This window comes from Pleurodeles waltl, chromosome 8 (assembly GCF_031143425.1).
Source record: "Pleurodeles waltl isolate 20211129_DDA chromosome 8, aPleWal1.hap1.20221129, whole genome shotgun sequence".
NCBI lineage: Eukaryota > Metazoa > Chordata > Amphibia > Caudata > Salamandridae > Pleurodeles > Pleurodeles waltl.
This window is the reverse complement of record NC_090447.1, coordinates 1389258548-1389286410: the sequence shown is the minus strand read 5'-3', so window position 1 is coordinate 1389286410 and position 27863 is coordinate 1389258548. Positions and strand designations below refer to the sequence as shown.

The 27863-nt window shown below is 42.9% G+C and overlaps 1 protein-coding gene across 2 annotated transcripts in view; it reads right to left on the bottom strand.

Moving 5' to 3' along the window:
* The window catches only part of LOC138248663 (transmembrane 4 L6 family member 4-like), a 163522-nt gene that overhangs the window by 44458 nt on the left and 91201 nt on the right, over positions 1–27863 (bottom strand). For both annotated transcript variants that reach the window (XM_069202432.1, XM_069202434.1), the window contains exons 2-3: positions 13663–13845; positions 3186–3251 (exon numbers count right to left, since the gene is read on the bottom strand). In XM_069202432.1, coding sequence (XP_069058533.1) covers positions 3186–3251; positions 13663–13833 — 237 coding nt within the window. In that variant the 5' untranslated portion in view covers positions 13834–13845. The remainder of the gene's footprint in view (positions 1–3185; positions 3252–13662; positions 13846–27863) is intronic.

Genomic DNA, 27863 nt, shown 5'->3' with positions numbered 1-27863 from the left:
TTTTTGGGATGCTCCCCATTTGGGTTCCCAGGGCAGTGTATGGGGATCTGACGGTTGCCCTCTCCACCTTGAAATGCCCAACAGTGGAGGAGGGTCTTACAGTACCTGATTTTGAGGCATACTATCTTGCGGCCCAGCTCCAATGGCTTGTGCTCAGGCTTGCGAGCAGATGCGTTCCAAGTAGGGATCTAAGCCCCTTTGTACTGGCATTACCTGACCTATCGAGCTGCTGCAAGTAAAATGGCCTGTAACCACAGATTCTGCAGAATTTTGTGTGGTATCTAGGGGCCAGATGTAGCAAAGGTTTTTACCCATTCTGTGTCTATGGGAAAAAGTGTTCGCACATATGGCCCTAGGTGCTGAGTCCAGTGCCTTCGGAAGACACATACTAAGATTCCCTATACTCCATACTTACCCCTCAATATGCTGATGGAGCTTTAACATGGGGGATTAGAGAGGGCGGGGAGAGTGGATGGTTGCTGGCTTAACACAGGTGGAGACCTATATAGAGTGGCTTAGCTGCTCCCTTTTGAAGAATTCTGCAAAGAATTTGACCTCCTGCAAGGACATTTCTTACTCCATAGGGCAGTCACATCAGCGCTCTGAAAGCACAGGCAGTCTGGCACTACTGAACCTTCGACACATAAGAACTATTGATACATAATTTTCACGTCTGGTGCCTTTAAAACTGTTACATGCTCATATAGGGCCATGGGGAGGACATACACCATCCATTAGAGCGATTGAGAGAAAGATGGGAGGCCTCAGGACTCCGATTAGCGAGAAAGACTAGGACATAATAGTGAGTAGTATTCCCAAGGTATAGAAAAAAGGCTTGCTTTAAACTCATACATTTTTATATCCTCCACAGGGCGTACCTCATGCCAGCATGTATTCATAAACACTTCCAGGTAGCCAACATGGCCTGCCCGAGATGCGGCGAGGCAAGGGTAGAGTACCTCACATGCTTTAGTCATGTTTGAGGCTGTGGGGGTATTAGGAAGAGATTACTGAGACAATGTTGACAGTACTAGAAAAAGAGATCCTTTGTACCCTGGGTCACTGAGTTGGTTCGCTCACACCTTCAAAACTAAAGCCACTATTAAATTTGAAGATTTAGCCTTTATTTTGGCCAAGCGTGAAGCCAAGAGGAATTTGAAGTTCCCTAGAGACCCTTGGTCAATAACATAGTGCAGAGAACTGGAAAAGTGGGCGGGATGTGAGTGAAGACTTTTGTTAAGAGAGGCTGACCAAGGAATTGGGGCCATGGACAAGGCTCGGGCCTGGGAGGCCTTGGTAGATTCCCTTAAGGATCTGGACAGTTTCCCAATGGTGCCATCTCAGGACAATGTCCCTGCACCAGCTACCTCTTGAGCCCCTCTCGCCCCCCGCCATGACGCCTGCCGTTCTTGACCCCTCACTCAGTGCATCCTCAAATGCATGACACACACACTATGACTCATATCACAACTTTAGAGCTCCTGGAGCATAGGCATTTACAACACAGGTGATGACTGTATGATAACAACTCTTAGGGATTGTGGAAATCTGTGCTTGAAGTTGCTGCGGTTGGGTTGTTGATTCTATGCAACTGTTTTGCTTACTAAGACAGTGGTTATCAGATGAAGATTCTATCATGTGCACAGTTTGTATGGAATAAGTTGTGACAAAACCGCTTAAAATTTGTTAAAACAAAAAAGATTCTTCAGGCTGTACGCAATGCCTCTTTAATCCTTCAGAAACTAGAGTATGCACTCGTATACTGTAAAACTTCCAGGAGATGATTTTTTTTGACTTAGCTAAGGAAACACATGGCTTAGTCATGGGCTCTAACCTGACATCCTGTGTCCAAATTATAGTTTAATTTTATGTACCACATTCTAGAGACATGGGAATTTATTTTGATGCCTTTTATTTGGGAGTTTTATTAGCACAATGTTAACTACATTTAACAAACTACATAAATCTCAGTAAATCGCCAAAAAATAGATTTAGTATGAGAACAGATCCTTGGTTCATTAGAATTTTTTAAAGGCCAAACACCAAAGCATTTATTTTCTAATGATATCAGCTTTGGATCCTATTTAGAGAAGCACATAGACAGTTTGATACCAAAGCAACAGGTCTTTCTTAAATATGCCTTATTTTAGTGGTCAGAGAGATTTGGAGGGGCCTTCAATTGCACAGGTGCTGTGAAGAAGAAAATGCATAAGAACTGTGCTTAGTCCTGTATGAAGCCTGTTGTCCAATACATTTGTATGGAACACAGACAAAAGTCTTATGATCCATTCTCATTTTGGCACACTGTCCTCAGAAATAACATCAAAGCTGCTTCTTAAAAAGATAATGGTCAGTCCTAGAACCGCCAGCTCCGTGGTGGCAGTCGGACCGTTAATCCCTTTGGTGGCATCACTATTAACACTCATAAAATATATTTGTTTGGTTGCCCCTCAAGTCTCCATAAATTTCTAAATGTATGTGGCTATCATCACCACACATATCCTTCTTCACCCCTTGTGACCGGATCAGTATCACCAGGGGAATCATGTCAGCTTTCCATAACAGGGTGAGAAAGTTGTACCCTGATGCATGTTGTTGGCTATGCCGGAATAGTACACCTCTAGAGTTGTCAACCCTACCATAGTGACTGCCAATTGTGAGAAATTACTTTACGTCATCAAATCAACTGATATGTGCTTACTTATTAGATGGAGATTGAGAATGGCTCCAAGTAGGCGGTGGAGTCTAGGCATAAACAGATCACTATAAGTGTGGGAAAGGACAGGTTGCTCCACAGTTTAACTAAAGATGGGTTGGCTTGAGATAATAAGTAGGATAGAAAATTGATTCAGCTCAGGATAGTCTCAGTATTGTTACTGTTGCATGTTCTTGTTTTCTAACAGTTTTACAACCAATGTTTCAGTTTCAATATCATTAAAGCTGTTAAATTAAAAAACAACCTACTATCTTTGAACAAAGTTCTAAATGCAACACCAACTTTTTTGGTGCAGCATTTTATACTTTATGATTTTATTACTTGTGTTGTTCGTGCAATGGTTTTAATTAACCAAACACTGTTAAATAAATAAACTGAAACTGGACATTTTATACTTGTGATATCAAGCGAGTCATTAGCAAGGCATTAGTGCTGATGTTTTCAGAAAAGGAGCAGGTGACTTTCTTACCCCACATCTGTTAGCACAGCAGCCCTCTCCACCGGCACACAGCATCATAAATGCTGGTATGAAAACCTGCAGAAAGGTAGCAATGGATCAGTGGCCGCAAACAACAGTATCCCACTTTAGTTTTATTATTTTGGAGCGTAGATGTAATTACACATGTGAATACTCCCGAGAATCTGTGAAAGTCTCAGGAGTACTCCTGAATTCTTTGGAAACGCCAACAACGTTGGAATTGTACACAACAAATGTAGTCATAAGCCAACGTGGGCAAATGTACGCACTTATTTACAGATAGGCCCCTGGAAAACACATGATATTGCTATCAAACGGTTTTGTGCTCTCAAGTAAGTAAAGTAAGATTTGTATTTTCAGTACAAATATATAAAGTATATTTCACATTTTGTTAAAGACAATAAGAACATTCCAAAACATGATAACTGTTAAAAATACAATTTTATTATTAATGAAAATTACTGTTTTTAGGAATGTAAATGTATTATGATAAATGTAATCAGAATTACATTGCATACAAATAGTTCTGGCATTGCGGTTTTGAAAGGTAAGGAATAACCATCCTTTTCTAACAGCTACAAAGCGATGGCAGCATAATTTAAGATTGTTATGAATGTCTTCATTTTCTAATGAACCAAGCCTAAAACTCCCATACTAGACACGATGGGCATATTTATAAGCCCCTAGAGCCACCTTGCGCCACATTAGCGTAATTTTATTTTTAACGTTAATGTGGCCCAATGAGATAATTGCGCCAGGCATAATGTATGCAAAACGGGCGTTCCCCTGTTTGGGCGGAGGGGCGAAAAAATGGCGCAAGGAAATCTAAGTGATTTTCTTGCGTCATTTTGTACGGCACTTTCAACGCCTGCTCAGAGCAGGCGTTAAAAGTGGGCTTCCAACATTTTGGCGCCACTCCTACAGAGTACATCAATAGCGCCACATAGCATGATGCTATTGCCACCTACAATGTGCCATGGTGCGCCATACTTTAAATACGGCGCACACATGGTGGCGGTAGGGGGGCACTAAGGGGTGCAGGGAAAGTGGCGCTGCACTTGGGGCAGTGCCACTTTCCATAAATATGCACCTATATTTTTTTCTACCTTCCTGCTGTATCAGCTCAACTTCTGAAATCAAGAATTCATATGTAACATTCTAACCCTAGGTCTAACTATGTATATATGTCACAGGCCCATTTTGTACACTTCAGTACAACTTAGGTGTGTAAACAAATTGCCAGGGCAAAGTCACTTTTCCGATGCAAACAATAGAGAATGGCTGCTTCTGTCCTTGCAGATGGGATTTGCCAATAGGAAATGTCTGGCAATGTTGTGGAATTTGGGCATTAGAAAATCCAGTATTATGAGAGAATACATGTGTTATACTGGGTGAGCCCACCTGGAAAGCTGGTGAACAACCTCACACGACTAAAAAATAATTTCCTATACACAACTATCCATGCATCTCTATTATTCCTGTTGCTCTCATGGTGGGATTAACCCTACGGGTGCACACTTTTGCTTGGAATCTTTTCTGCGCCTGTCCCACAGTGATCATTGCCTATAACATTTGCTGCATTTCCTACAGTGATTAGGAAAATATAGGAAATAATTAACAACATGGTAGACAGGCTTTAGAAAATGTTACCTTAAAGGGTTACTTTATAAGGCAATTGCCTAATGTGCCTCCTGATTTAAATTACCACAGACAAAAGAGGTGATCCTTTACAGCCTTTCACTATATATTTCTCAGTGAATTAGGTTCTGTTTAGATCACGTTTAGAGTGATTTTCGAGCCACAAAGATCAAACACATGGTAATTAACTTGATTTTGCACCTAAATATGTTTTGCTCCTAAATTTGAAGTGTGTTTTTAAATGTTTTATACATTTATACTAATGATGCTGCAAGACTGATTTTGCACCTCGATGTGATGTCACCAAAACGTGGTGTCATGCAAATAACGTTTACACTGAATGTAACAGTCTTACTATTGTATTTTCTCTCTGTACTGAGTGATACACTGTGGCTGAACATTGTGACTGTCCTATGGTAAAACTGCTTCTCCAGAGAAACAGACTTTGGGCCTGATTTAGATTTCGGCAGATGCGTTACTCTGTTACAACGGTGACAGATATTTTGTCCGCCGAAATCTAAATCCCATTATTTCCAATGGGATTTATATTATGGCAGACGGGCTATCCATCACCATTGTGACAGAGTAACCCGTCTGTTGAAATCTAAATTAAGCCCTGTGTGTTATTACATAATGTTACTATTGAAACCCAATCTAAAATAAAGAGAACTTCATATCTGGTAAGCCTCCAGCAGGCAAGTAACAATACCTCAGGGATTCTATTCATCCCTAGGTAAGAAACACACTAAAACCAGTGCTTAATTTGTAAATAAAAATGTGCCGGTGCTCAGAGCTCTCCTCTGAAACACGCATCTGATGCAATTTAATGTGCGAGCACAGAATATTGAGGCAGCGTAATCCTGAAGCCATTTCGGGCCTCTTCGATACATCTAAAGCCACTCCCTGCCCCTTCAGCTCATTCCTGCAGCTTTCTGCTTTCTCACATTGTGACGCTTTTTCATTTTTCTCTTCCTCCGTCTTTCCCAAATGTGTCTTTTGCTCGCAGCAAATGCTTGAGGCAGAAGAATAAGCTCTGGCCCTTAAAAATAAGTGCCGGTGCTAAATACCGGAAACAACAAGCACAAATTAAGCACTGACTAAAACTGTCCTCAGACACGAAAAACACCGAGCCCTGACTACCAACCCAAAAAGCTCTATCAGTGGCCAACACCATAGTCTTATAATGGGCTCCATTAAAAATGGCCTACTCTTTTTTAACTAAGAACAAAATGCTATTTTTGGTTGCAAAAAACACACAGAAATAAGACATACTACCTAAGCTTACCATAACCCAAAATCTGAGCTACACATTAGTCTATAAGAAAACATGTTAGTGATCTAATCCCTGGATATCAGCCCTGAAAACCTTGAAAATGCCTACCATGGCGAGGGATGCCACCACAGGTACCAAACTTACTAGTTCTTCTGACTACAACACCATCGCCCATCACCCCCAGCTCCCAGGATCACCTACATACCACTAAGGAATAAAACCAGACTGCATAATGCCAGCATAATGTGCAGTGGTTGGGACCATAACCTGGAGCACAGACACTTCTATACTGACAAAGGTGTGACTACTTGCCTCATATTTCAATACAGCCACTATATGCCTTATACAGACCGGGGTACAAATATCATATACCACCCCCCAAAAATGATATGCTTAACATCAAACTGAAGCTGGACCACCTGCAAGAGATTTTTATAAACCGGCACCGAAGGACTGACATAGGACAGCGAACCACTCTCTAAGGTAACGAGGCGGTGACAGACAATACACGGGCATTCCCCGTTATTTATTCACTTTTTAGAAGATACTTATGATTAATGTCCGTCCTCTCACCCTTGGGTTTCCATAGACAAGTTTGGGTAGTTTCCGTCATTTCATCTCTCCATTTTGGACTAATACATTGAACCCTCTTTCATCTTTGTTTGCTTTAGGCACCTTATTTTTGGATGCCAGGACCATGTTGAACTTATACTAATCTATTTCTAATGTAGGAGATTCTTATCACAGGTCAGTGAAACGATTGGATCCACCACTTTTTACAAATTTGTTCCCATAGGAATATCTATTTTTTGAATTAAGGGACAGTTATGATTCCCTCTTTTACAGACTTTCCGTGACCATTGAAACAGTTTGGACCAACATTATCTACTCCAAACTATGAAGGCTACAAAGGCATTGAGAAATTAATATGAACCCTAAGGTATAAAATCTAATGTATCTTTTCAGTCGTCAACACACCAGTTTGGATACACAGTCTTGAACCTAATTAATAATTATATACAATTATCAATCTTCTGGGGCAATCATCACAAATTTCTGGATCTTTACAATAGAATGAAATAAATATGCATGAGGCTCTTTCTGCCTATCGGTGTTTTCCTCGTTCAAATTTGGGTTTTTCACCCTCTTCATCTCCTCTCATCACTTCTTTTGATCTTAACAAATTTTCTGTTACTAAGCAAAACTATCTGGAAGCATGGTTTCTGTTTGTGTTTCACACTTAGGAATCGGAAACATCTATCTGTGGTATCATGGTGGTTTTCACACTCTTATGACACACACACTGTCATTATTATGCCAATATATTGTGGGACACCTCCAATGTTTATGTTTATATCAGCTTGGACATTAATGACACTAGAGGTACAACCAAACTATTTGAATTTTGTTTTTGTCAGCCTTGATTAAGTCCCTTAGAGGACGAAACACGTGTCGGCTGAATTTGGATGAACTGAACTATCCTTCTTTCGATTGGATGAAGAGAAATCCTTTCCGCTTCTTAATCTTCCGAGTGGATATTTTCATCCCTTTCTTCAATTTATGGGACTTTATATGTTTACTTTCAGGGGATGAACCACCCGTTGGTTGATGCAATACATATATTTGTCAGCACATCTATTTTATTTATGAATAGGCTTCGTGTTATGGAACAGTAATTATATTGTTTATTACTTTTCTGGAATTATTGAAAATCTTTTATTTCTACATTAAATTCAATGTTTATGATTTATCTAATCCCAAAACTATTTTCTTCTTCTGTAACTTATTAATTAATATATATTGTATTGATACCACTTTCATGGGGATTTTATACCATGCTTCTTTCATACATTCAATGAGTCATAATTACCTGAACACTACTCATAGAATGATACTATCTTCTGTGTGCTCCATTCTCTTTTTTCTGTAGAATTAACTTGCTGGTACAAGGTTTCTTGTTCCGACACACATGCTTGACAACAGGCATGCTTTGAATGTATGAGCACCTTAACAACACTCTGTACTATAGGAATGTGCGGTAGTCTTTTGGTTTTCTGTTGTCAACTCCCTTTAAAAAGAATAATCCTGAAGCCATTTCGGGCCTCTTCGATACATCTAAAGCCACTCCCTGCCCCTTCAGCTCATTCCTGCAGCTTTCTGCTTTCTCACATTGTGACGCTTTTTCATTTTTCTCTTCCTCCGTCTTTCCCAAATGTGTCTTTTGCTCGCAGCAAATGCTTGAGGCAGAAGAATAAGCTCTGGCCCTTAAAAATAAGTGCCGGTGCTAAATACCGGAAACAACAAGCACAAATTAAGCACTGACTAAAACTGTCCTCAGACACGAAAAACACCGAGCCCTGACTACCAACCCAAAAAGCTCTATCAGTGGCCAACACCATAGTCTTATAATGGGCTCCATTAAAAATGGCCTACTCTTTTTAACTAAGAACAAAATGCTATTTTTGGTTGCAAAAAACACACAGAAATAAGACATACTACCTAAGCTTACCATAACCCAAAATCTGAGCTACACATTAGTCTATAAGAAAACATGTTAGTGATCTAATCCCTGGATATCAGCCCTGAAAACCTTGAAAATGCCTACCATGGCGAGGGATGCCACCACAGGTACCAAACTTACCAGTTCTTCTGACTACAACACCATCGCCCATCACCCCCAGCTCCCAGGATCACCTACATACCACTTAGGAATAAAACCAGACTGCATAATGCCAGCATAATGTGCAGTGGTTGGGACCATAACCTGGAGCACAGACACTTCTATACTGACAAAGGTGTGACTACTTGCCTCATATTTCAATACAGCCACTATATGCCTTATACAGACCGGGGTACAAATATCATATACCACCCCTCAAAAATGATATGCTTAACATCAAACTGAAGCTGGACCACCTGCAAGAGATGTTATAAAGTCTGCAAACTGCACACTCAATCTTTCCCTCTCCCAAGCAAACTCCTTTCAGGACTGCTCGCTTGGCCCATCCTGTTACAATTCACATACAACACGTGCTAGCTCAACACCTATACTCCTAAAGAGCCCAATGCAGACATCAACCTCCCCACTTCAGAGTATTCCTTCATGCACATTACCTATAATGCAACCCACACAGCCAAACACTTCTGATCTCAGAATACACAATACATCCCGGGTCAGATGTACTAAGAGCCTCTTCACAAAAAATGGTTGCAGATTGCACACCGGACTCTGATTTCACAAAGCAACCTATATATCAATATGTATTAATATGTCATGTAGCAAAATCACCATTTGCAGGGCATTCACAGAACACCCTGCCTAATGAATATTAATTAGGCAGGTTACAGTTTGTGATCCCCTGCGACTGGTTAAAAGCCTAGGGATGGTGGCATGCCAGGGACCAAAGACTACCATCCCTGTGTTTGCATTCCCAAAAGGAAACCTTTTTTTAAGGCAGGATGTGTTACTTATAGGAACCAGTGATGCTTAAAAACAAACTAAAAGTTTTCCATTCAGGAAAACATTAGAGGGATAATTGTCCACTCACCATGGAGCTTCAAGGGACCTTTTCACTTTGCAAATCAGTTACCACCTTCTTTGAGGTGTCAGTAGCTGTTCAATGGTTTGTTGCTGGAACTGCGGTCACAGACCATTGATACATGGGATTCCGAATCAAAATCTGGACTGAATGTCCCAAATACACCACTTTCAAGTAGTGACTCAGTATGGGTCGCAAAACCCATTTTAGGAGTTGGAAAAAAAATCGGTCCCACAATAAAATTAGTGTTGTACATTAGAAAAAGGCATTTGCGTTCACAAACAGTGAATTTGCAAAGTGCAGGTTTTGCTATTCCAAAAACTTTTGTACATCTGGCCCTTTATTCCCACAATTTCCAGAGATTACATATCAATCTGTCTGCCAGTCTTATTTTGTTGCACTCCGTTTGCGTTACACTGCTATGGATTGATGTTTTTGGCCTGTTTCTCTGTGCTTTGCTCAGTCACTGGTTTGGTCCTTTGTGGCTAGAAAGAGGATAGCTTTCAATCAGTTTCCCTAGCTAAAGGCTTTTCCAAAAACACAGTTCTTGGTTTTGTCATGAATCTGTGGCATTGTTTCTTGGACTCTGGGTGATTGTTTCATCTCGTACCTTAGGTGATCCCTGTAATAAGTCTGGAAGAAACAATTTGCTCAAAAGAAAATAGGGAGAAATCCAGCAGTTCATTTATGTTCTAGTGTGAAGGAAAATGGGGCTACACATGTGCTCTTCAGGCAAAATACTGAAACAAGCAGATTTCTAGCCCAAAGTGTATAGCTTTTGGAATTTTGACCTATTGTGTTTGCATTGGTTTTGCCTGTTATGAGTAGATGTAGATCAGGTGAAACTGTAGGATTTGTGCTGTGATTCACCTCTGCATATCGGAAACCTACTCCAGAGGTGCTCAATTATCTTCCACCATGTTTTATCAGCCTCATTTTCTGTGGGCAGACTAGCCTAGGGCAGACTTGATAGAGTACCAGTCAAGGCTGAATGTGGTGACACCACATTCTGCAGATGGTTGGGCCCATGTGCCCAAGAAGATCTTGTGCAGATGAATTTTATTTTTTGATGCTTAAAAACAAGAAAATACAACCACACATCCTTGGTAAACGTATAAAATTGGGTTTCCTTTCTCGCTGTGTAATTTCTAGTATTTATCTGTTTGTCACTAAAGTCTTCAGTCAGTGGGAGTAATATAAGTGCACAGGGTACTCTGACAACTTGGTCAATCCAGAAAGATGCCTGGTAGTGCTCATAGTATCACATGAAAGGCGTTTGCTTCTCAAACCTAATGTAATATTACATTTGGATTTCATGATCATAAAATACTTATTATTCATTAACATATCACTGTAACCAGAAATACGTATTTCCTATAGCGCCATTCATACATCCTCTATCTTCACCTTTGCAGCCAGCTTCCCACCCACAGTAATCTGTGTCTTCCCTTCTCACATATTTCCACCCATGCACTCATCCATGTATCCTTCCATCCATAGACGTCCATCCACTCATTCACACATATCTACCCCCAACTTTGCAACCATTGATACTCGTGTGTCTTGTCTGCCTTCATCCAATCACATCCACCCACACATTCATCCATACATCCACAACCAAGCATTCTTCCATTGCTTCACACTTGCATAGATCCATCTATAAAACCACACCCATCTATCTACCCATCTACCTTTGTGTGAACCCACAGTCATCCAGCCATGTATTCATCCTTGTATATGGCTATCTAGCCATCAATATATCCATCCATGTTTTGGAAATAGCCCACTCTACCGGGTCACCCCCAAACCTTTTGCCTTCCTCCTTCTATTTTTGATGGAAGTTTTGTTTGTTGGCCTTAGGGCTCTGTGCACTTTACCACTAGTGCTAGATTGCATGTGCTCATTCCTCTTAAACATTGGCATATTTAATTTACATGTAAGTCAGTTGTAGAGTAGTATAACATATTCCCAGGGACTGTAGATTAAATGCTATCAGTGGGCCTGCAGCACTTATTGTGCCACCCACTTACGCAGCACCTTAAAACTTGTCCCAGGCAGCCATTGCAGCCTGAAGGCAGTGCCCCTCTGCCATGTCGAATTGGCATTTAAAACACCTTGCCAAGCTTTAAACTTCCCTTTTATTACATATATATATCACCCCTAAGGTAGGTCCTAGATATCCCATAGAACACGGTGCTGTGTAAAAAAAGGTAGGAAAGGTACTTTTTAGTTTTACATGGCCTAGTATTGAAAAACTCCCAAATTTGTGTTCTCACTACTAAAGAGGCCTACCATTCCCATAAGGTAAAATTAAAATTAATAAGTTGAGATTCCTAAACCAGAGGTGGTAGATATATCATGTTTGGTATCTATCAACTTTAAATGTAGGACCCTCTTTAATGGTAATGTCAGATTTATCATCACAAGTTTGAAAATGCCACTTTCAAAAAGTTGTTTTTTTCCTGTCCTTAGCACTCTGTGCCTGTAAGTCACATGACTGGGTGTAACTGACAGTTGGGACTATGTGAATTCACCCCAGACAGTCACATAATAGGGGGATTAGCAGAGCTTGAATGGGCCATTAACTGATTTGATGGAGGGCTGTAGGTCACATGACTGGGTGTAACTGGCAGTTGGGACTGTGTGAATTCACCCCAGACAGTCAAATAATAGGGGGATTAGCAGAGCCTGAATGGGCCATTGACTAACTTGATGGGGGCAGATGTAAGCACAGCCCCACTTGCAACTGAGCAGGGTGGGCTCTGCCACCACACAACAGGCTTAACGACCCTGTATTGACAGTGCAGCCAGCTATGACCCAGGGCAGGGGAAAATTTGTGGAATTTCAGAGAAGCTTTCTGGAAACTTCACCCAGCATCTAGGAGCAGGGCACCAGGGTATAAAAATAGGGCTCTCAGTCCTGCTCCTCAGTTCACTACTGGACCTGCGGAAGGACTCTCAGAGGACTGCCTGCTGCTGTGACCTACTGTGCACTATGCCAGACTGCTGCTGTACTTGGAAGGACTGCTTCGCTGCCTGGAGCCTGCTTGGGACTTTTTGAAGCCAGCCTTGCTGTAGAGCCCTGCATCACAGCCTGCAGCCTGCACCCAGGGTTTCGGAAGTGACTCCAAGGGCTAGTTTAGCTGATCTCCTGTTCTAAACCACAGGGACATGACAGGCTCCCACCATCTTAAACCTGCACCTGGACCCAGTGAGTCTTGCACCCCTACAGGTATCCACCCACTCCTGGACCCTTGGTTGTGGTGCTAAAGGTGCCCAGATGACCATTTTCTAAAACTAAGGACTTGCTATTTTGAGTCTTAAACTTTTGAAATTCAGAACTCTGGTTCTACTAATTGAATTTTCCTGGTTTTGGTGTCAGATAATTTATTAAACTGTTCTCTATTTCTCTAACATGGTTTGAGATTTGTATTGTGTTGTGGTGCTGTTTGTGTACTGCATAAATACTTAACACATTGCCTCTAAGTTTAGCCTGACTGCTTTTTGTGCCAAGCTACCCAGGGTTAGGCACATCTTAAATCAGTGACTTTTTGTGGTCACCATGCAAGGAATTGTGGCTGTTGCTTGAGCAAGGCTCACACCCTAGTCAACCAACAACCCGATTTCTCACACCATGCATCTAACCTTAATCCCATCCTAAGTGAATGTAATTTAATGTGTGTTGTCAGATGCGTGCAAATCTTTCCATGTGTTGCCTGTATGTGTGTACATTTTTCCTTCTGGGCCTTCTCAGTGTGCATTAGGGTCCCTGTATGTCTGTTTTCTCTGTCTGCATCCAAACATAGAACACATACAAATATTACAACAACCACATGCACCTAAACAAGCAACACCTACTGGCTTTGTCAGTGCTTGTTCTACAGTGCTGATCGGTTTTCCCTTCATTATCGTATCTCCATCCAGTGATTATGGCATTAGTAGAATGGTTATAATCATGCAACAGTAGTTATTTAGAATATAACGTCCAACATTAAGGTAGAGTTCCTTTTTATCTTACCAGCAGCCCTCCTCCACCGATACCACCGAAAAACCAGACCATGTCAGTTATCAGACTGGTGTCTAAAATCTGTCCATTTGGGAAGAAAAGGAGAAGATTTGCTAATATGGCACATACTCCGAGAGGGAACAAAGCAACTCCAATAGCCTTCGAACACTTTCCAGTGCACATTGTGGATGATCACTAAAAGAAAACAAACAAAAAACAGGTGATTGACAATTCAGAGGTTTATGCTACCACGATTAGTGTAAGCACCAACAAAGAGAACACGGAACAAACAAGGGGCATATCTACAAAAAAGTGGTTTATCAGCTATGATGTGCCACTTTTTTATGCCTCCACCCTTACTGGCACCTATATACACGTTGTTAACGCCATATTTATGATATGGTGCACTATGGTAGTCGTTAACACAATAGCATCATCATTTTTTACGTTAATTTGACACTTTGCTGCACTAGTGCCAAAAATGTTGACACTAATGCAGCAAAGTGCAGGGAGGCCCATTGAATAAAATGGGTGCATCACAGCACAGTAAAATCTTGTAAATGTTACTGCGTCATGTTTTTCGGGCCTCCGAGTGCCACAACGCCCCCCTCGCATACATTATGCCTGGCACAAGCATAATGTGGCACAAGGGGTTTACAAAGTGGCACAATGCATGCATTGCACCACTTTGTAACTATGATGTGGTGAAAATGCCTCCTTAACACCACATAAGCATAAAAAATGACGCTAATGTGGCGCAAGGAGGTGCAAGGGGCTTGTAAACATGCCCCCAATTGTGCTAACACAGCAAAGGAACATTTTATATAGAGGACACCATAGGAACAGAACCAAGGTACAAAACTTAGCTGGAGATAAAAACAGAAACATAAGAATCATGCTTTTAGTTTATGGGATTCTACCGGCGGTATAGAAACCTTTAAGTGCAAAGAAAAGGTTGTCAAATTTCAAGTGGATGTGAACGTGGAAAATGATATGGACAGTGGAATGTGGCTGTTGCAAAGGGTTTGGCATGGGCTACGATTGCAGTTAAAGACGTAATTTGGATAAAGGAAAGAGACATTTAATATATGCTGGGGCAAGGGCTAGAAGTAGGTCATCGCCACTTTGGTAGGCTCACAGTCTCTACATCGAGTGATTCCATGGGTTCAATTCATAAAGTATGTTGCCCATAGATGTGCAGACCTGTCTGCGCCTGTCCGAGCCCAGAGGAGCCTAGGCTGGACCCCACCCTCTTGGCTCTTTGACTTGGGGACTTTTGATCTCCTGGCGCCCCATCAGTCCTCCCCATTCTTCTAAGTCTGGCCTCACCATCTCTGGGGTAATTTATGGAAGCGTTCAAGACTGTTAATCATCAAATAAGCAAGTTCCTGTGCACTGGTAGGAAGCTCAACTTTTTCCTTTCTTTGCTCATTTCTATTTAATCGGAGATCTATGCTGTGTGCTGGGCACTGGGATAGAAATTAGTCAGGCCTGAGGGGATATATAAAACTTTTTGACTGGCCTAATTACCTACGGTCGCCATAGGTAAGAAGACAATTGGTGGTTGCGGCCTGTTTCCACTCCCACAGTAAAAACTACACCCATTGACTGTATGTTATTGCGTGGGGTGAGTGTAATTAACACAGAGATTGCTCCTATGGAGAGGCTTTCTTTAAACTTGGGCTGTGGCTCCGAGCCCTGGCTTTCTACCTTCTCTCCCTCCGATATAACCTCGGCGTCAAACGGAGCAGAGTCAGATGTCATACCCAGTCAAGTTACAAATTCTTCAGATATCATGAAATCACCCAGCCCTACTTTTTCACGGAGCTGTGGTTGTACATCAGCACAGCCCAGGAAATCTAAACATGGTGTTCAGTCCAAGCAACCCAGTAGTATCATCTCTGTGCCACCAGTGGTGCACTTGCAGGTTGTGAACTTGGTGGCTAGCAAATCCCCAAATCCACCGACACCGGTATGCACAGAGGAAGGGATCTCCAATCCAAACCCAGACAATCCATTGCGCATGTCAGAGAGCCCTTCCGAGTTCTGTCCAGCACTAAGATTGCAAGACTCTCCTCTCATTCAACGGCTAGATTCTATAGAAGCCAAAATTGTGTCTTTGCAACTTTCCACGTAGCCAATTTTCGGAGCTAGTATTCCAGTTGTTCAGACCAAAAGACAGACCCAATTGGCAACTAATTGACCCACCCCGCCCCTGAAGTTAGTACTCCATCACGCTTGAAGCCGGGATCATCAGGGAGTGCCGACACAGTGGAGCCTCCCTCATCACAGAGCACTTGGTACCATGGATACCTTTTACAAGGGAGTTGGCTGAGGGCCAAGGTGTTCCAAATATAGAAGCAAGGGTACAGTTTAGGGAAAGAACACAGGTGCTGGGGCCTGGTTAGCAGGATGCCAGCACACACACTCAGTCAGGTTAACATCAGTCACCAGGCAAAAAGTGGGGAGGTGACCAAGCCAAAAAGGGCACTTTCCTACAAGGTGCACTTGGCTCCCTTGTTGCTGTGGGATGGATTTACCCAGAGGTGTCACTTTGGAGGGATACAATCATGGATTGTCTCAGCTTGGAGAAGGGTTCTTCCACTCTGTGGCTGATTTACATCCATAAAACATTGGACACCTTGGGGCTATTCTCCTTGTTTACGAACCCCAGAAACATTTAAAAAATTGACAAATTAAAGGTTAAAATTGCTTTTCTGGAGCACTGTGGGGAAGCAAGACTGAAAACTGAATTATTCAAACATACAGTGGGTCATAACGAGTCTGGCGGTCACTAGACCATCAGACTCGTGGATGACGGTCGGACTGCTGCCAATGCGATGGTCCCAGCGTCACACTATAACCCTGGCGGTTGGGCTGCCAGGGAACCACCAGCTCTGCAAGGGTCAGAGATCCTGGCGGTCTGGAGGTGGTGGTGGTCCTAACCCACCAGGGCAGTGCTGCCCTGGGGATTACAAACCCCTTGTCCGCCAGTGGTTTCATGACGGTACATTCACTTGGCATGGGCAGTGCAGGGGTTCCCCTGGCCAGCACCCTCACAATGGTCACTGTCTGATTTGCACACAGTGAACACTGTGATGGTGCTGGTGCACCCTGCAGGCTACAGCATTGCCGCCTGCTCGATTTTGCTGAGACAATGCTGTAGGATGTTTCCTGCTGGCCCAGCGGGAAACTCTTATTAACTCCGGCGGGGAAGTAGCCAGGTAGGCGGCGGCCACCCTGTCAGGAGTTTGGCAGACGGAGTTTTCCGTCCATCAAACTCAAAATCGGATACACAGTGTTGACCTATTATAGATCTTTAGTATCTGTAGAACCTGCCATTTGTTTAACACTAGATCGCACACATTAGGAGAGATCGCTTCTCTTCTGCTTTAGAGAGGGAATGATTTGGTGGCTTTTGTATTTTAAAAGAGTGTTTGATTTGGCAGGGAACAAAGCACCACCTTGCACATGTGACAATGCAACTGAACAGTCCCTATTTCACTTTACCTTTTTTTGTAGTTGTTATAATTTTCTACCCAAGCATTTTTCGAAACCCATAATAAAAAGTTAGGGCATCATTGGTGTGGAGAAGTTTTGTTTCACCTGCAATTACTGTGTGCCCCTGAAAAATCTTTTAGTGTGAGTTCACTTTTAGGGTCGAGCGCGCAAGCGCTCTGGTCCCTGTTGTAATCTCTCTGTGGGCTTTTAACCACGCCCATGTCACGCCCAGCACTTTTGTTGGTTCGTGGGCTTGCCTTTTAAAATTTGCTTGATTTCATTGGTGAAAAGCATGCATACTTCATGCCTTTTCTGGTGTTTTGCCCTCCACTAAAGCACCATCCAACTACTGAAAACATATGAGGCTCCATGTTTTTCATATGGTTTGTGGACTACTTTTTCGTTTTATTTGGGAGGTAGGCTGTGCGATCTCGCTGGGCTGTAATCGAGCACTTTTCATGACTACCAGTTGAATTCTATTGTTTATCCTAGCGCTCCTTCGCAAATTCAAGGATTTACAGAGCACGATTCTGATCGTTTTTTTGTTTTATTACAGTGCAAAGCCGAAACCGGACCGGTCTTTTTGTTCCTTCATGCTCATGGCGTGGCGCTTTAAATCTGCTCCCTTATGTGAAAATGTTATTACTTTTCATTTTCAGTTTGTGGCAAGAAAAGTCCGGTTAGGAGTTTACAATGCTAATAGCTCTAACTTGAGGAAATACGAGACCTATTGCATTGCAAATACTTGGGGGCATATTTATACTTTTTGGTGCAAAACTGCACTAACTCAGTTTTGCATCGAAAAGTTTTGCACTGGCTTGCACCATTCTTGAGCGCCAGCTGGGCACCATATTTATGTGAAGGTGCAAGCCAGCACGAAGTGTAGGCTAGTGTAAAAAAAAAAAATGTTAGCTGGGTGGGGGTGGCGGTATGGGAGAAGGGGGTTTTGCACCAAAAAATGACATTAGGCAGGTTAGAATAAAAGAAAAATTACTCTAACCAGCCTAGCATCATTTTTTGATGCAAAACCATCCATTCCGCATGACTCCTGTCTTAGAAACGACAGGAGTCATGCCCACCACACTGGTGACCAACACAGGAGACTAGGGTCCCCTGGACATGGCCATTGCACACAGTGCCATGTAGGGGGTCCCATTTCAGGGCCCCCAGTGGCACTTAAAAAAAATACTTACCTGTACTTACCTATATTTACCTGGGATGGGGTCCCCATCCTCCACTGTCCCCCTGGTGTGGGTGAGGGTGTCCCTGGGGCCTGGGTAGGGCCCCTGTGGGCTTATTCCATGGTGTACTACCATGGAAATAGGCTCACAAGTCCCCTAATGCCTGCCCTGACCCAGGTGTTAAATAATGGTGCAAAGCAAGCTTTGCACAATTATTTGACCCCTCTTCCCCCCATGTGTGATTTTAGCACGGGGATAAATATGGCACTAAGGCCATAGAGTCATTTTTTGCATGGGAACACCTACCTTGCAACTCATTGACGCAAGGTAGGTTTCCACGTCCAAAAAATTACTTTAACTCCCTAACTTTTGCACTAAATGGGTCTAGCACCACAGTATAAATATGGAGTAAGGTTTGCACCGAATTTGCGTAAAGAAATTACACAAATTCGGCGCAAAACAAGTATAAGTATGCCCCTTGGTTTGTTTGCGAATGTTTTTTGTCAACACACTTCAGGCTTGAGCTTCCTACAAAGATGATAGAAAAACACTTACAGAAGCCCGCCGTCAAGGTTGAAAAGTCTGTAATTTCACTTCCTTTTATTTTATTGAGGGTCAACGTCGAAGAGTTGTCACCTTTCATGCGCCCATGATTTTAGGCAGGAGACATCCCTCTCGAGATCTCAAAATAAATTATTTTTTGTACTCCAAATTTCAGTGTCACACTAAATGAGTGAAGCTCAGTCCTGCTTATCGGAATCAAGCAATTGGACGGAGAGGTATGTTGATACGAAATAAGGGGCGAAGTCCTTGATTATAAGTGCACCTCTTATTATGTATTATTTAACACACCCTATAACGATAATTCACTGGGGAATCATAATTTGCCAAATGCGACAGATAATGCTAGTTATGATTTGGGGCATAACGTGGTTTTCGCTACTTGCCGCACCAACATTTCCTTATCTAGGTATTTACCAGCCTTTTTCATCTGCTACATTTTGGCACGTTTGTGCTACTGAAAATTAGCAGGGGTAAAATGTGTCTTAACACGCCAACAAACTCCTAATTAAGGCACCTTTGCTAAAACTGATTGGCACAGGTTTTGGCATTTTACGACACACTCATGATTAGAACTTAAGCCCATGTGCACTAAAACATTTTCCCATAGACACCAAAGGAGTGAAACCCAGTAATACATATGGCCTATGGCCCTTATTCCCCCCGGGACAAAGAGTCATCTTAGTGATGTAATTGCAATGTTGAGTGATGTCACTTGTGCTGTATCTTGCCTCTTATGAATTGATTTCAATGGGGCCATCTTGAAGTGCATGTGCAGAGTTCCTTGCATTATATGTTCAGGACTCTCCCAGTGCTAAAATTGGGCTGTGCCAGTTTCTGCCAAACAGTGAAACTCAAACAATGTGTTTTCAGTCTGTAAGCATGGTTTCCAACTTTGGATTCCATAAGATTTTTTATCCTCCATTTAAATAATGCCGTTTTGTTCTTTTTTACACTTGTATGGTAATGTCACAATACATTGACACAGAACAGCTTATGCTTTTCAGAAATTGACTATGTATCATTATTAGATATATAAATATAATTTCCTACCTATAGATTTATTAGCATGACTTTTGGCGAATGTTGAGAACGGACCCAACACACAGATGTGGTGGTCTGTTGTGGGATGGGTGGAGGAGGTGCCCCTTTTCTCCTGGTAGCAAATGGTAACTTTAGCTGGGAGGAACAGGGGGCACATACGCACACATACACACTCAGTCACACCCATGCATTCACACATGCACACACACACACATGCATGCACACACACACACAGACATGCCTGCACACACATACACACGCATGCACACACACACATGCATGCATGCACACACACACACACACTCACAGCACTTACTCGCATACAAGCATGCACCCACCAAACATCGAAAAACATAAAACTTACCTTTGCTGCAGCTCTCCAGGAGGAAGGCATCAGAGGTCCCAGGAGGGTTGGGACAGCTTCCTTCTCTCACCACACAGTGGGATGTGGTCAGTGAGACTGATGACCCCACTCCGCTTTGTTACAAGATGTCACTGATTGACACTCACCCAATGCCACTTCAAGGTTTGAAGTTGAAGCACCCAGGTCCGAGGCTATCACTAGGAGGAGGGCCTTGGGGCATTTTTGCTAGACAGAGAAGGTCATGCCTGCACGGCTGTGAAATCCCCACCCTGGCAAAGTTCAGTTCAGGTAGCCAGGCTCCTGCGCATTTAGCGCATATATAGCACCTTGCTGCCTGACCTGAACAAGAAGAGTGTCTGTCAGGCTGACCTTTCTTCTGCCTGATAGACAATCTTCTCGTGAGGGGTTTGAGGTGGGAGGTGTGGCATTTTGGTCCATATGGATGGGCCGTGGCTGATTGCACAAGCCCGAAGGCGAACTACTCACTGGAGCTGAAATAACCCCCTTGCTTCGGGTGTTCCAGCATCCCACATTTTTTAGGACAGCCCTGGTTTTTGGACGAAAGCGCAAGCGCTATGGCCTTATGTCATCTATCTTTGGACTTTTAACCATGCCTACCTCACGCCCATTACTATCACTTGTTCATGGGTTTGCCTTTCAAAAATCCTTTGTTATCATTCGTAAATGCTTTACGCTTGTCCCTCCTTGGGGCGGTTTTGTTACCGCTTTGGCCATTGACCCTGTTACATGGATAATTGCACTTTTACTGATATGTTTGACTGCAAGTGAACTTCTTTTTCCTTATTCGGCTCCTGGTCATGGCGGCTGTGGCACTTTGAATCGGCTCACATATGTCAACTGCTTTACTTTTCATTTTCAATTTATGTGCCAAGAAAAGTCCAGCCAGGAGTTTACAACGCTAATAGCTCTAACTCGAGCAAATGCGAGATCCGTTGCATTGCAACTGCTTGCTTAAATTTGCATTCAGAACAAGAAAGTCAGTGATTGCATGATTCTTATAATTCTATCTTCTATCGGCCTGGGTTCATGTGTACCTATGAAGGATCATTTTGATATTACACATTCATTTTTTTAATTATGCAAGATGTCAACCTGCTGTTTAAGAGTTTTAATAAGTGATGCTATTCTCTTTTACAAGTGTATATTATGATATCGGAGCATTTTTATGAATTGCCAATTTATATGGATTGTGTTTTTATTTATATTGTGTTTTCTTTTCTGATCTATATAGGTCGAATTAAGTTTTGTTTGAATTTTAACTTGGGGAAGGTGAGTGAAGGAAAGGACGGATGGGTGGGTGGATGGGTGGATGGATGAAATTGTGGATGTATAGCTGCATGGACGAATGCCTGAACAGAGTGACATAAAAATGGAAGAGTGAAAGGCAGAGAGGGTGTATGAGTGAAAGGGAGGGTATATGGATGGATGGAGGTATTGGTGGATGAGTGAAAATATGGATGAGTGAAAGGATGTATGTAAAGATGGATGACTAAAACAATGGATGGATGAGTGAAATGCAGGGTAGATGGATGTCTGGATGAAAGGATGAATGGATGGATGAGTGAAAAGGTGAATTGATGGATGGATGAATAGATGGATGAGTGAGTAAAAGGATGGATGGGTGAGTGCAAAGGTAAATGGAGGGTTGTATGAATGGATGGATGGATGGATGGATGGATGAGCTGAAGGGTGGATGGATGGGTGTAAGGGTGGATGGCTGAGTGAAAGGGTAGATAGATGGATGAGCCAAAGGGAAGATGATGGATGGATGGAATGAAAGGATAGATATATAGAACAGATAGATGGAGCGAAAGGGTGAACTGACAAGTGAAACAATAGATGGATGTCTGAATGGACGGATGAAAGGGTGGATAAGTGAAAAGATGAAGTATTGAGGGATGAATTGGTTTGATGGATATAAAAAAAGCAGATACTCTTTGGGTCCAGTAACAAACCGAGGCAGCTAGTGGCATGGTTTGATTGCTGACAAAGCACGAGCTCCAGCCGTCTGTGATCCTGTTCAGAGCTGGTGAAATCCCAGCACTGTGAGCATGTCGGTGTGACTATGTGTGTGAGTTAAAGTGAAAGAAAGTCTGTGAAGGAATGAGTCTGAGTGAGTGTTTATGAGTGAACGTAAGGGCTAGTATGTGTGAGAATGAATATGAGCGAGTGAGGGAGAATGACAGTGAGTGTAACTGAGTGTTACTGTCAGTAGCGGATGGTGATATTTGAAAGTGGTGGGGCATAAAAGTGTGGGATGAGTGCCCTGTGGCAAGCAAGCATGGCGTGAGCGTTTCACCATCAGACGGGGTGCTTAGGGGTTCTCCCCCAGGAACATTTTGAAAAAAGAGTGGGCAAATGGTGCATTTTCAAGAAAAATTGAGAAAGTAAGAAGATTAATAAAGCAATAGTGAAAGGGTAATTATGACATCAATAAAAAGATTTCATATGATAATGACATAGGTAGCTGCTTATTCAATATAACCAGAGAACCTCACTTAACAACCCCTAAACACACAATGCACGACTCACCTGTAAGCACTGTCTTTTTATTTTATTTTGCCCTCTCAATATTTTGGTAGCTGTGTACCTCCTTCACATAAAGTTGCACAGAATCACAACTGCAACTGGAATAAGTGATCATTGCTCTGTTTGTTCAGCAGAGAGGCCAAGGATTAGATGACCAAGTATTCTGAACACATTTCTGACCCACTGAGAGCCACTGTGAGAAATTCACGTTTACTTCAGCCTTTGCTCTAGAGCTCTTTATGGTTGTCTGTTAAAAATGCCTGGGGGCGACTCAGTTCAAAGTATGCACTGTACAAGAGAAATATGCTACACAACAAATACAGAAATATAACATCCTGGAAATAGTGAGCACTATTAAGGAATGTAAGATTAAGTAAAATGTGAAATATAAACAGCAACTAAATCATAGACATGGAATACTTTAACGTTTTACATATTCATTGTTCAGAAATCAATCAGTGTTATCTGCCAGTCGTGGGTGGGTGGATTGGTGGATGCATGCATGCAAGTATGTATGGATGGATAACTGGTGATGTATGGATGGGTGGGTGAGTGAATGTATTTGTTTGAGATGGATGAATAGATGAGGGGGATAGTGGGCTGATGGGTAAATGAATTTATGTGTGGGTTATAGATGGATGGGTTGATGGATGAGGTTGTGGGGTGAATAGACAGATGCAGGAAGGAAGGGGTAGATGGATGGATAAATTGGATAGAAGAATAAAAAAACACACTGCCATAATTATGCAGCACACACTGCAGAATGACAATTTGTGGTCCTGCTCATAGCACACAAAATAACGTCATATGCAAACTGACAATAAGACTGTTAACACACAATCAGAGGTGCACCTAACAACCTGTCGCTGAATTCATATCAACCAAAGAGAAAAATCCTTAGGAGGGGATTTATTCAGAGACAGACTGTTAGAAATGGGGTTTTTGGTTGGCAGTCAGGTTGCCCTCTGTCCAAGCAAGAACCCTCACTCTAGTCAGGGTAAGTCACACACAATCCAAAATCAGCCTGTGCTCACCCTCCGGTAGCTTGGCACGAGCAGTCAGGCTTAACTTAGAAGGCAATGTGTAAAGCATTTGTGCAATAAATCATACAACACCATAGCATAACACCACAAAAATACACCACACATTGTTTAGAAAAATATATAATATTTATCTGGGTATCTTCAGGTCAAAACGATCAAAGTTGCAATACGAATTTGTAAAGATATCACTGAAAAGTGATAGAGAGTGTCTTTAGTCTTTAGAAAGTAAACAAAGTCTCTTTCAAACACAAAGTACCTGGTTTCTGGTGGAAAATCTCCTCAGAGGGCCACAGGAGAAGAGGGGCGTGGAAAACTGGTGTGTGCGTCGATTTCTCCTCAGCACACACGGACTTGCGTCGTTATTTTCGCGCGGACAGTCTCTTACTGTGGTTTGCGGGGAGTACCAGATGTCCCGGATCTGTGCGTGGATTTTCCTGCTTGTTTTCTGGCTGCGCGTCGTTCTGCGGGGCTGCGCGTCGAAGTTTCGATCTCACGGCAGGCGTCGCGTCGATTTCTCCGGCGGAGTCGGGCGGCGTTGTCCTTGCGAGGCAGTGCGTCAAAGTTTTGATCTCACGGCAGGCGTCGCGTCGATTTCTCCTGGAAAGTCGGGCGGCGTTGTCCTTGCGGGCTGTGCGTCAAAGTTTCGATCTCACGGCAGGCGTCACGTCGATTTCTCCTGCGGAGTCGGGCGGCGTTGTCCTTGCGAGGCCGTGCGTCAAAGTTTTGATCTCACGGCAGGCGTCGCGTCGATTTCTCCCGGGAAGTCGGGCGGCGTCGTCCTTGCGAGGCCGTGCATCAAAGTTTCGGTCGTCCCGAAGACGTCGCGTTGATCAGCGTCGGTGTGCGGCGTTTTTCTTGCCGCGGAACAAGCTGTGCGTCGAAAAGTTCGGCGCACGGAGCATCCAAGAGGAAGAGAGAAGTCTTTTTGGTCCTGAGACTTCAGGGAACAGGAGGCAAGCTCTATCCAAGCCCTTGGAGAGCACTTTTACAGCCAGACAGGAGTTCAGCAAGGCAGCAGGCCAACAGCAAGGCAGCAGTCCTTTGTAGAAAAGCAGACAGGTGAGTCCTTTGAGCAGCCAGGCAGTTCTTCTTGGCAGGATGTAGTTTCTGGTTCAGGTTTCTTCTCCAGCAAGTGTCTGATGAGGTAGGGCAGAGGCCCTGTTTTATACTAAGTTGTGCCTTTTGAAGTGGGGGTGACTTCAAAGAGTGTCTAAGAAATGCACCAAGCCCCCTTTCAGTTCAATCCTGTCTGCCAGAGTCCCAGTAGGGGGTGTGGCAGTCCTTTGTGTGAGGGCAGGCCCTCCACCCTCCCAGGCCAGGAAGACCCATTCAAAATGCAGATGTATGCAAGTGAGGCTGAGTACCCTGTGTTTGGGGTGTGTCTGAGTGAATGCACAAGGAGCTGTCAACTAAACCTAGCCAGACGTGGATTGAAGGGCACAACAAGGTTTTAGTGCAAAGAAATGCTCACTTTCTAAAAGTGGCATTTCTAGAATAGTAATATTAAATCCGACTTCACCAGTCAGCAGGACTTTATATTACCATTCTGGCCATACTAAATATGACCTTCCTGCTCCTTTCAGATCAGCAGCTGCCACTTCAACAATGTATGAGAGCAGCCCCAATGTTAGCCTATGAAGGGAGCAGGCCTCACAGTAGTGTAAAAACGAATTTAGGAGTTTTACACTACCAGGACATATAACCACACAAGTACATGTCCTGCCTTTTACCCACACAGCACCCTGCTCTAGGGGTTACCTAGGGCACACATTAGGGGTGACTTATGTATAGAAAAAGGGGAGTTCTAGGCTTGGCAAGTACCTTTAAATGCCAAGTTGAAGTGGCAGTGAAACTGCACACAGGCCTTGCAATGGCAGGCCTGAGACAAGGTTAAGGGGCTACTGAGGTGGGTGGCACAACCAGTGCTGCAGGCCCACTAGTAGCATTTAATCTACCTGCCCTAGGCACATGTAGTGCACTCTACCAGGGACTTACAAGTAAATTAAATAGTCAATCATGGATAAACCAATCAGTAGTACAAATTACACAGAGAGCATATGCACTTTAGCACTGGTTAGCAGTGGTAAAGTGCCCAGAGGTCAAAAGCCAACAACAACAGGTCAGAAAAAATAGGAGGAAGGAGGCAAAAAGTTTGGGGATGTCCCTGTCAAAAAGCCAGGTCCAACACAGACTAACAATAACCAATAACAGTGGACTATCCAGTGACCTTCTTTTCTGGAGTTGCGTGCTGCCCAGCACAAAGCACTTCAGCATCTCGTCAGTGGTAGCTTGTGCTCTATAACCGCAATTACAATACAATATAATTGCAAAGTGTGTTTGTAGTATGCTTACAAGAGATATTCCCAAACACCTAAAGCTATCCTCAGCTACACATAAAAATATATAGGTCTGATATGGGAGGGAAGCAAGCTCTGGGGCAATAGTGCCTCAGCTATGTGTGATCAGACTTTGTGGAGCCCACAACAGCTCATCAACCCTCCCCCAAACAAGGCCTCAGGGTAACTAAGCATTGTGCTCTGGAATTTCACTTGCACAGTGCACACCTGAAGAGCGATACCCGCACTGTCACAGAGAAAAGGTAAAATTATCTAAAAATCGTTTCTCTCTCCACAGAGAACTCCTGACTGATGGTAAGAAATAGTGCTCGACCATAGCAACGATGAAGGTGGAGTCTGGTACATTCCTCCATAGTCAGTGTGCTTAAAAGGGATTGATGCTTATTTAGAAAATGGTGACTGTATGAGGCATCTCTTTGAAACCTCTTTAGAAATATGTCAAAGTCCATATAACCCCTTGTGCACCTTCAAATGAATGAATTAGTTGTGATTTTACTCTCCATTTTCACATTTCCACTCCTCGTGGAGTGGTTATTCTCATAAGAACGTCTCTGTTTGCTAGTCAACTGTTTTTTTCTGCTCTGAAGGATCTGTTGCAGTGTGAGAATTAATCCATTAAATATTTAAATAATATAGTCACAGTCTGCACAATACTGGAATATAAACAAGTTCAAAGAGAAATATAAATATGAGTAATTTGTCAAATTGATCGCTTGACTATTTTCCACTCTTTGTGTTAAAACTAATGGAAAAGGGAATGGAATGCTTTCCCGGGTTTCCTTACATCTAGAAAGTAGAAATGACATTCAGAAATAAGTTATCTTCCTTAGATGCATGACACAAACGAGTTATTATTACCATTGGGACTGAGCTCTTTGATTTTGTCCTGGATATTTCAGTTGCCATTTAAAGCCTGCTGTGATAAAACACAGCTTTAAGTCATGTCAGATCTGGTTTGAACATTTTCTCCTGTCATATATAGCAAGAAAAGGCCACTTTTCAATGGAGAAAACATTTTACCACCAGTAACGACAGTAGAGTCACATCTTTTAATGCTGTCACAGGGTATTCTGCAGCTGCTCAAGCAGTTAATTACAACACCCACCCAGGCACAACAGCTGAATAAGCAAGCAACTTTGCTCCTCATTAAAAGTGGCTTAGGCAAAAGGAGGCTTTACAGAGCAATGGTGTTTCCTGTTTCACAGCCTCCTTTCACACGTTCATACTGTAGTTTGCATGTTTCCCCACAGAGTATCTGCCAAATCCCCGCTGCCATGTTTGTCTCATGCTCAGTACTTCTGTTTTTATGGGGGATAAACCTGAGCTCCACAGCCAGTCCAAGCACTGCTCTTATGCTGCACATAATACGAAGCAGCATAATAGCAGAGCTTGGATTGGTTGGGGCATAGAAGCACAATGCTCCATCAAAGGCTGATGGGGCTGAGTCTTTGCTGACATAGCTCCGTGGTAGCCTTCAATTTGGAAGCCTGAACTGCGCATGTCAGGTTGACCACAGCAAAAATACTGGGTAATCTGACATGCGCAAGTCCGTTAACAGCGCCAGCTGCTTAGCCCACCCACCTCTGGCTTTCAAGAGACAACCAGCCCCACC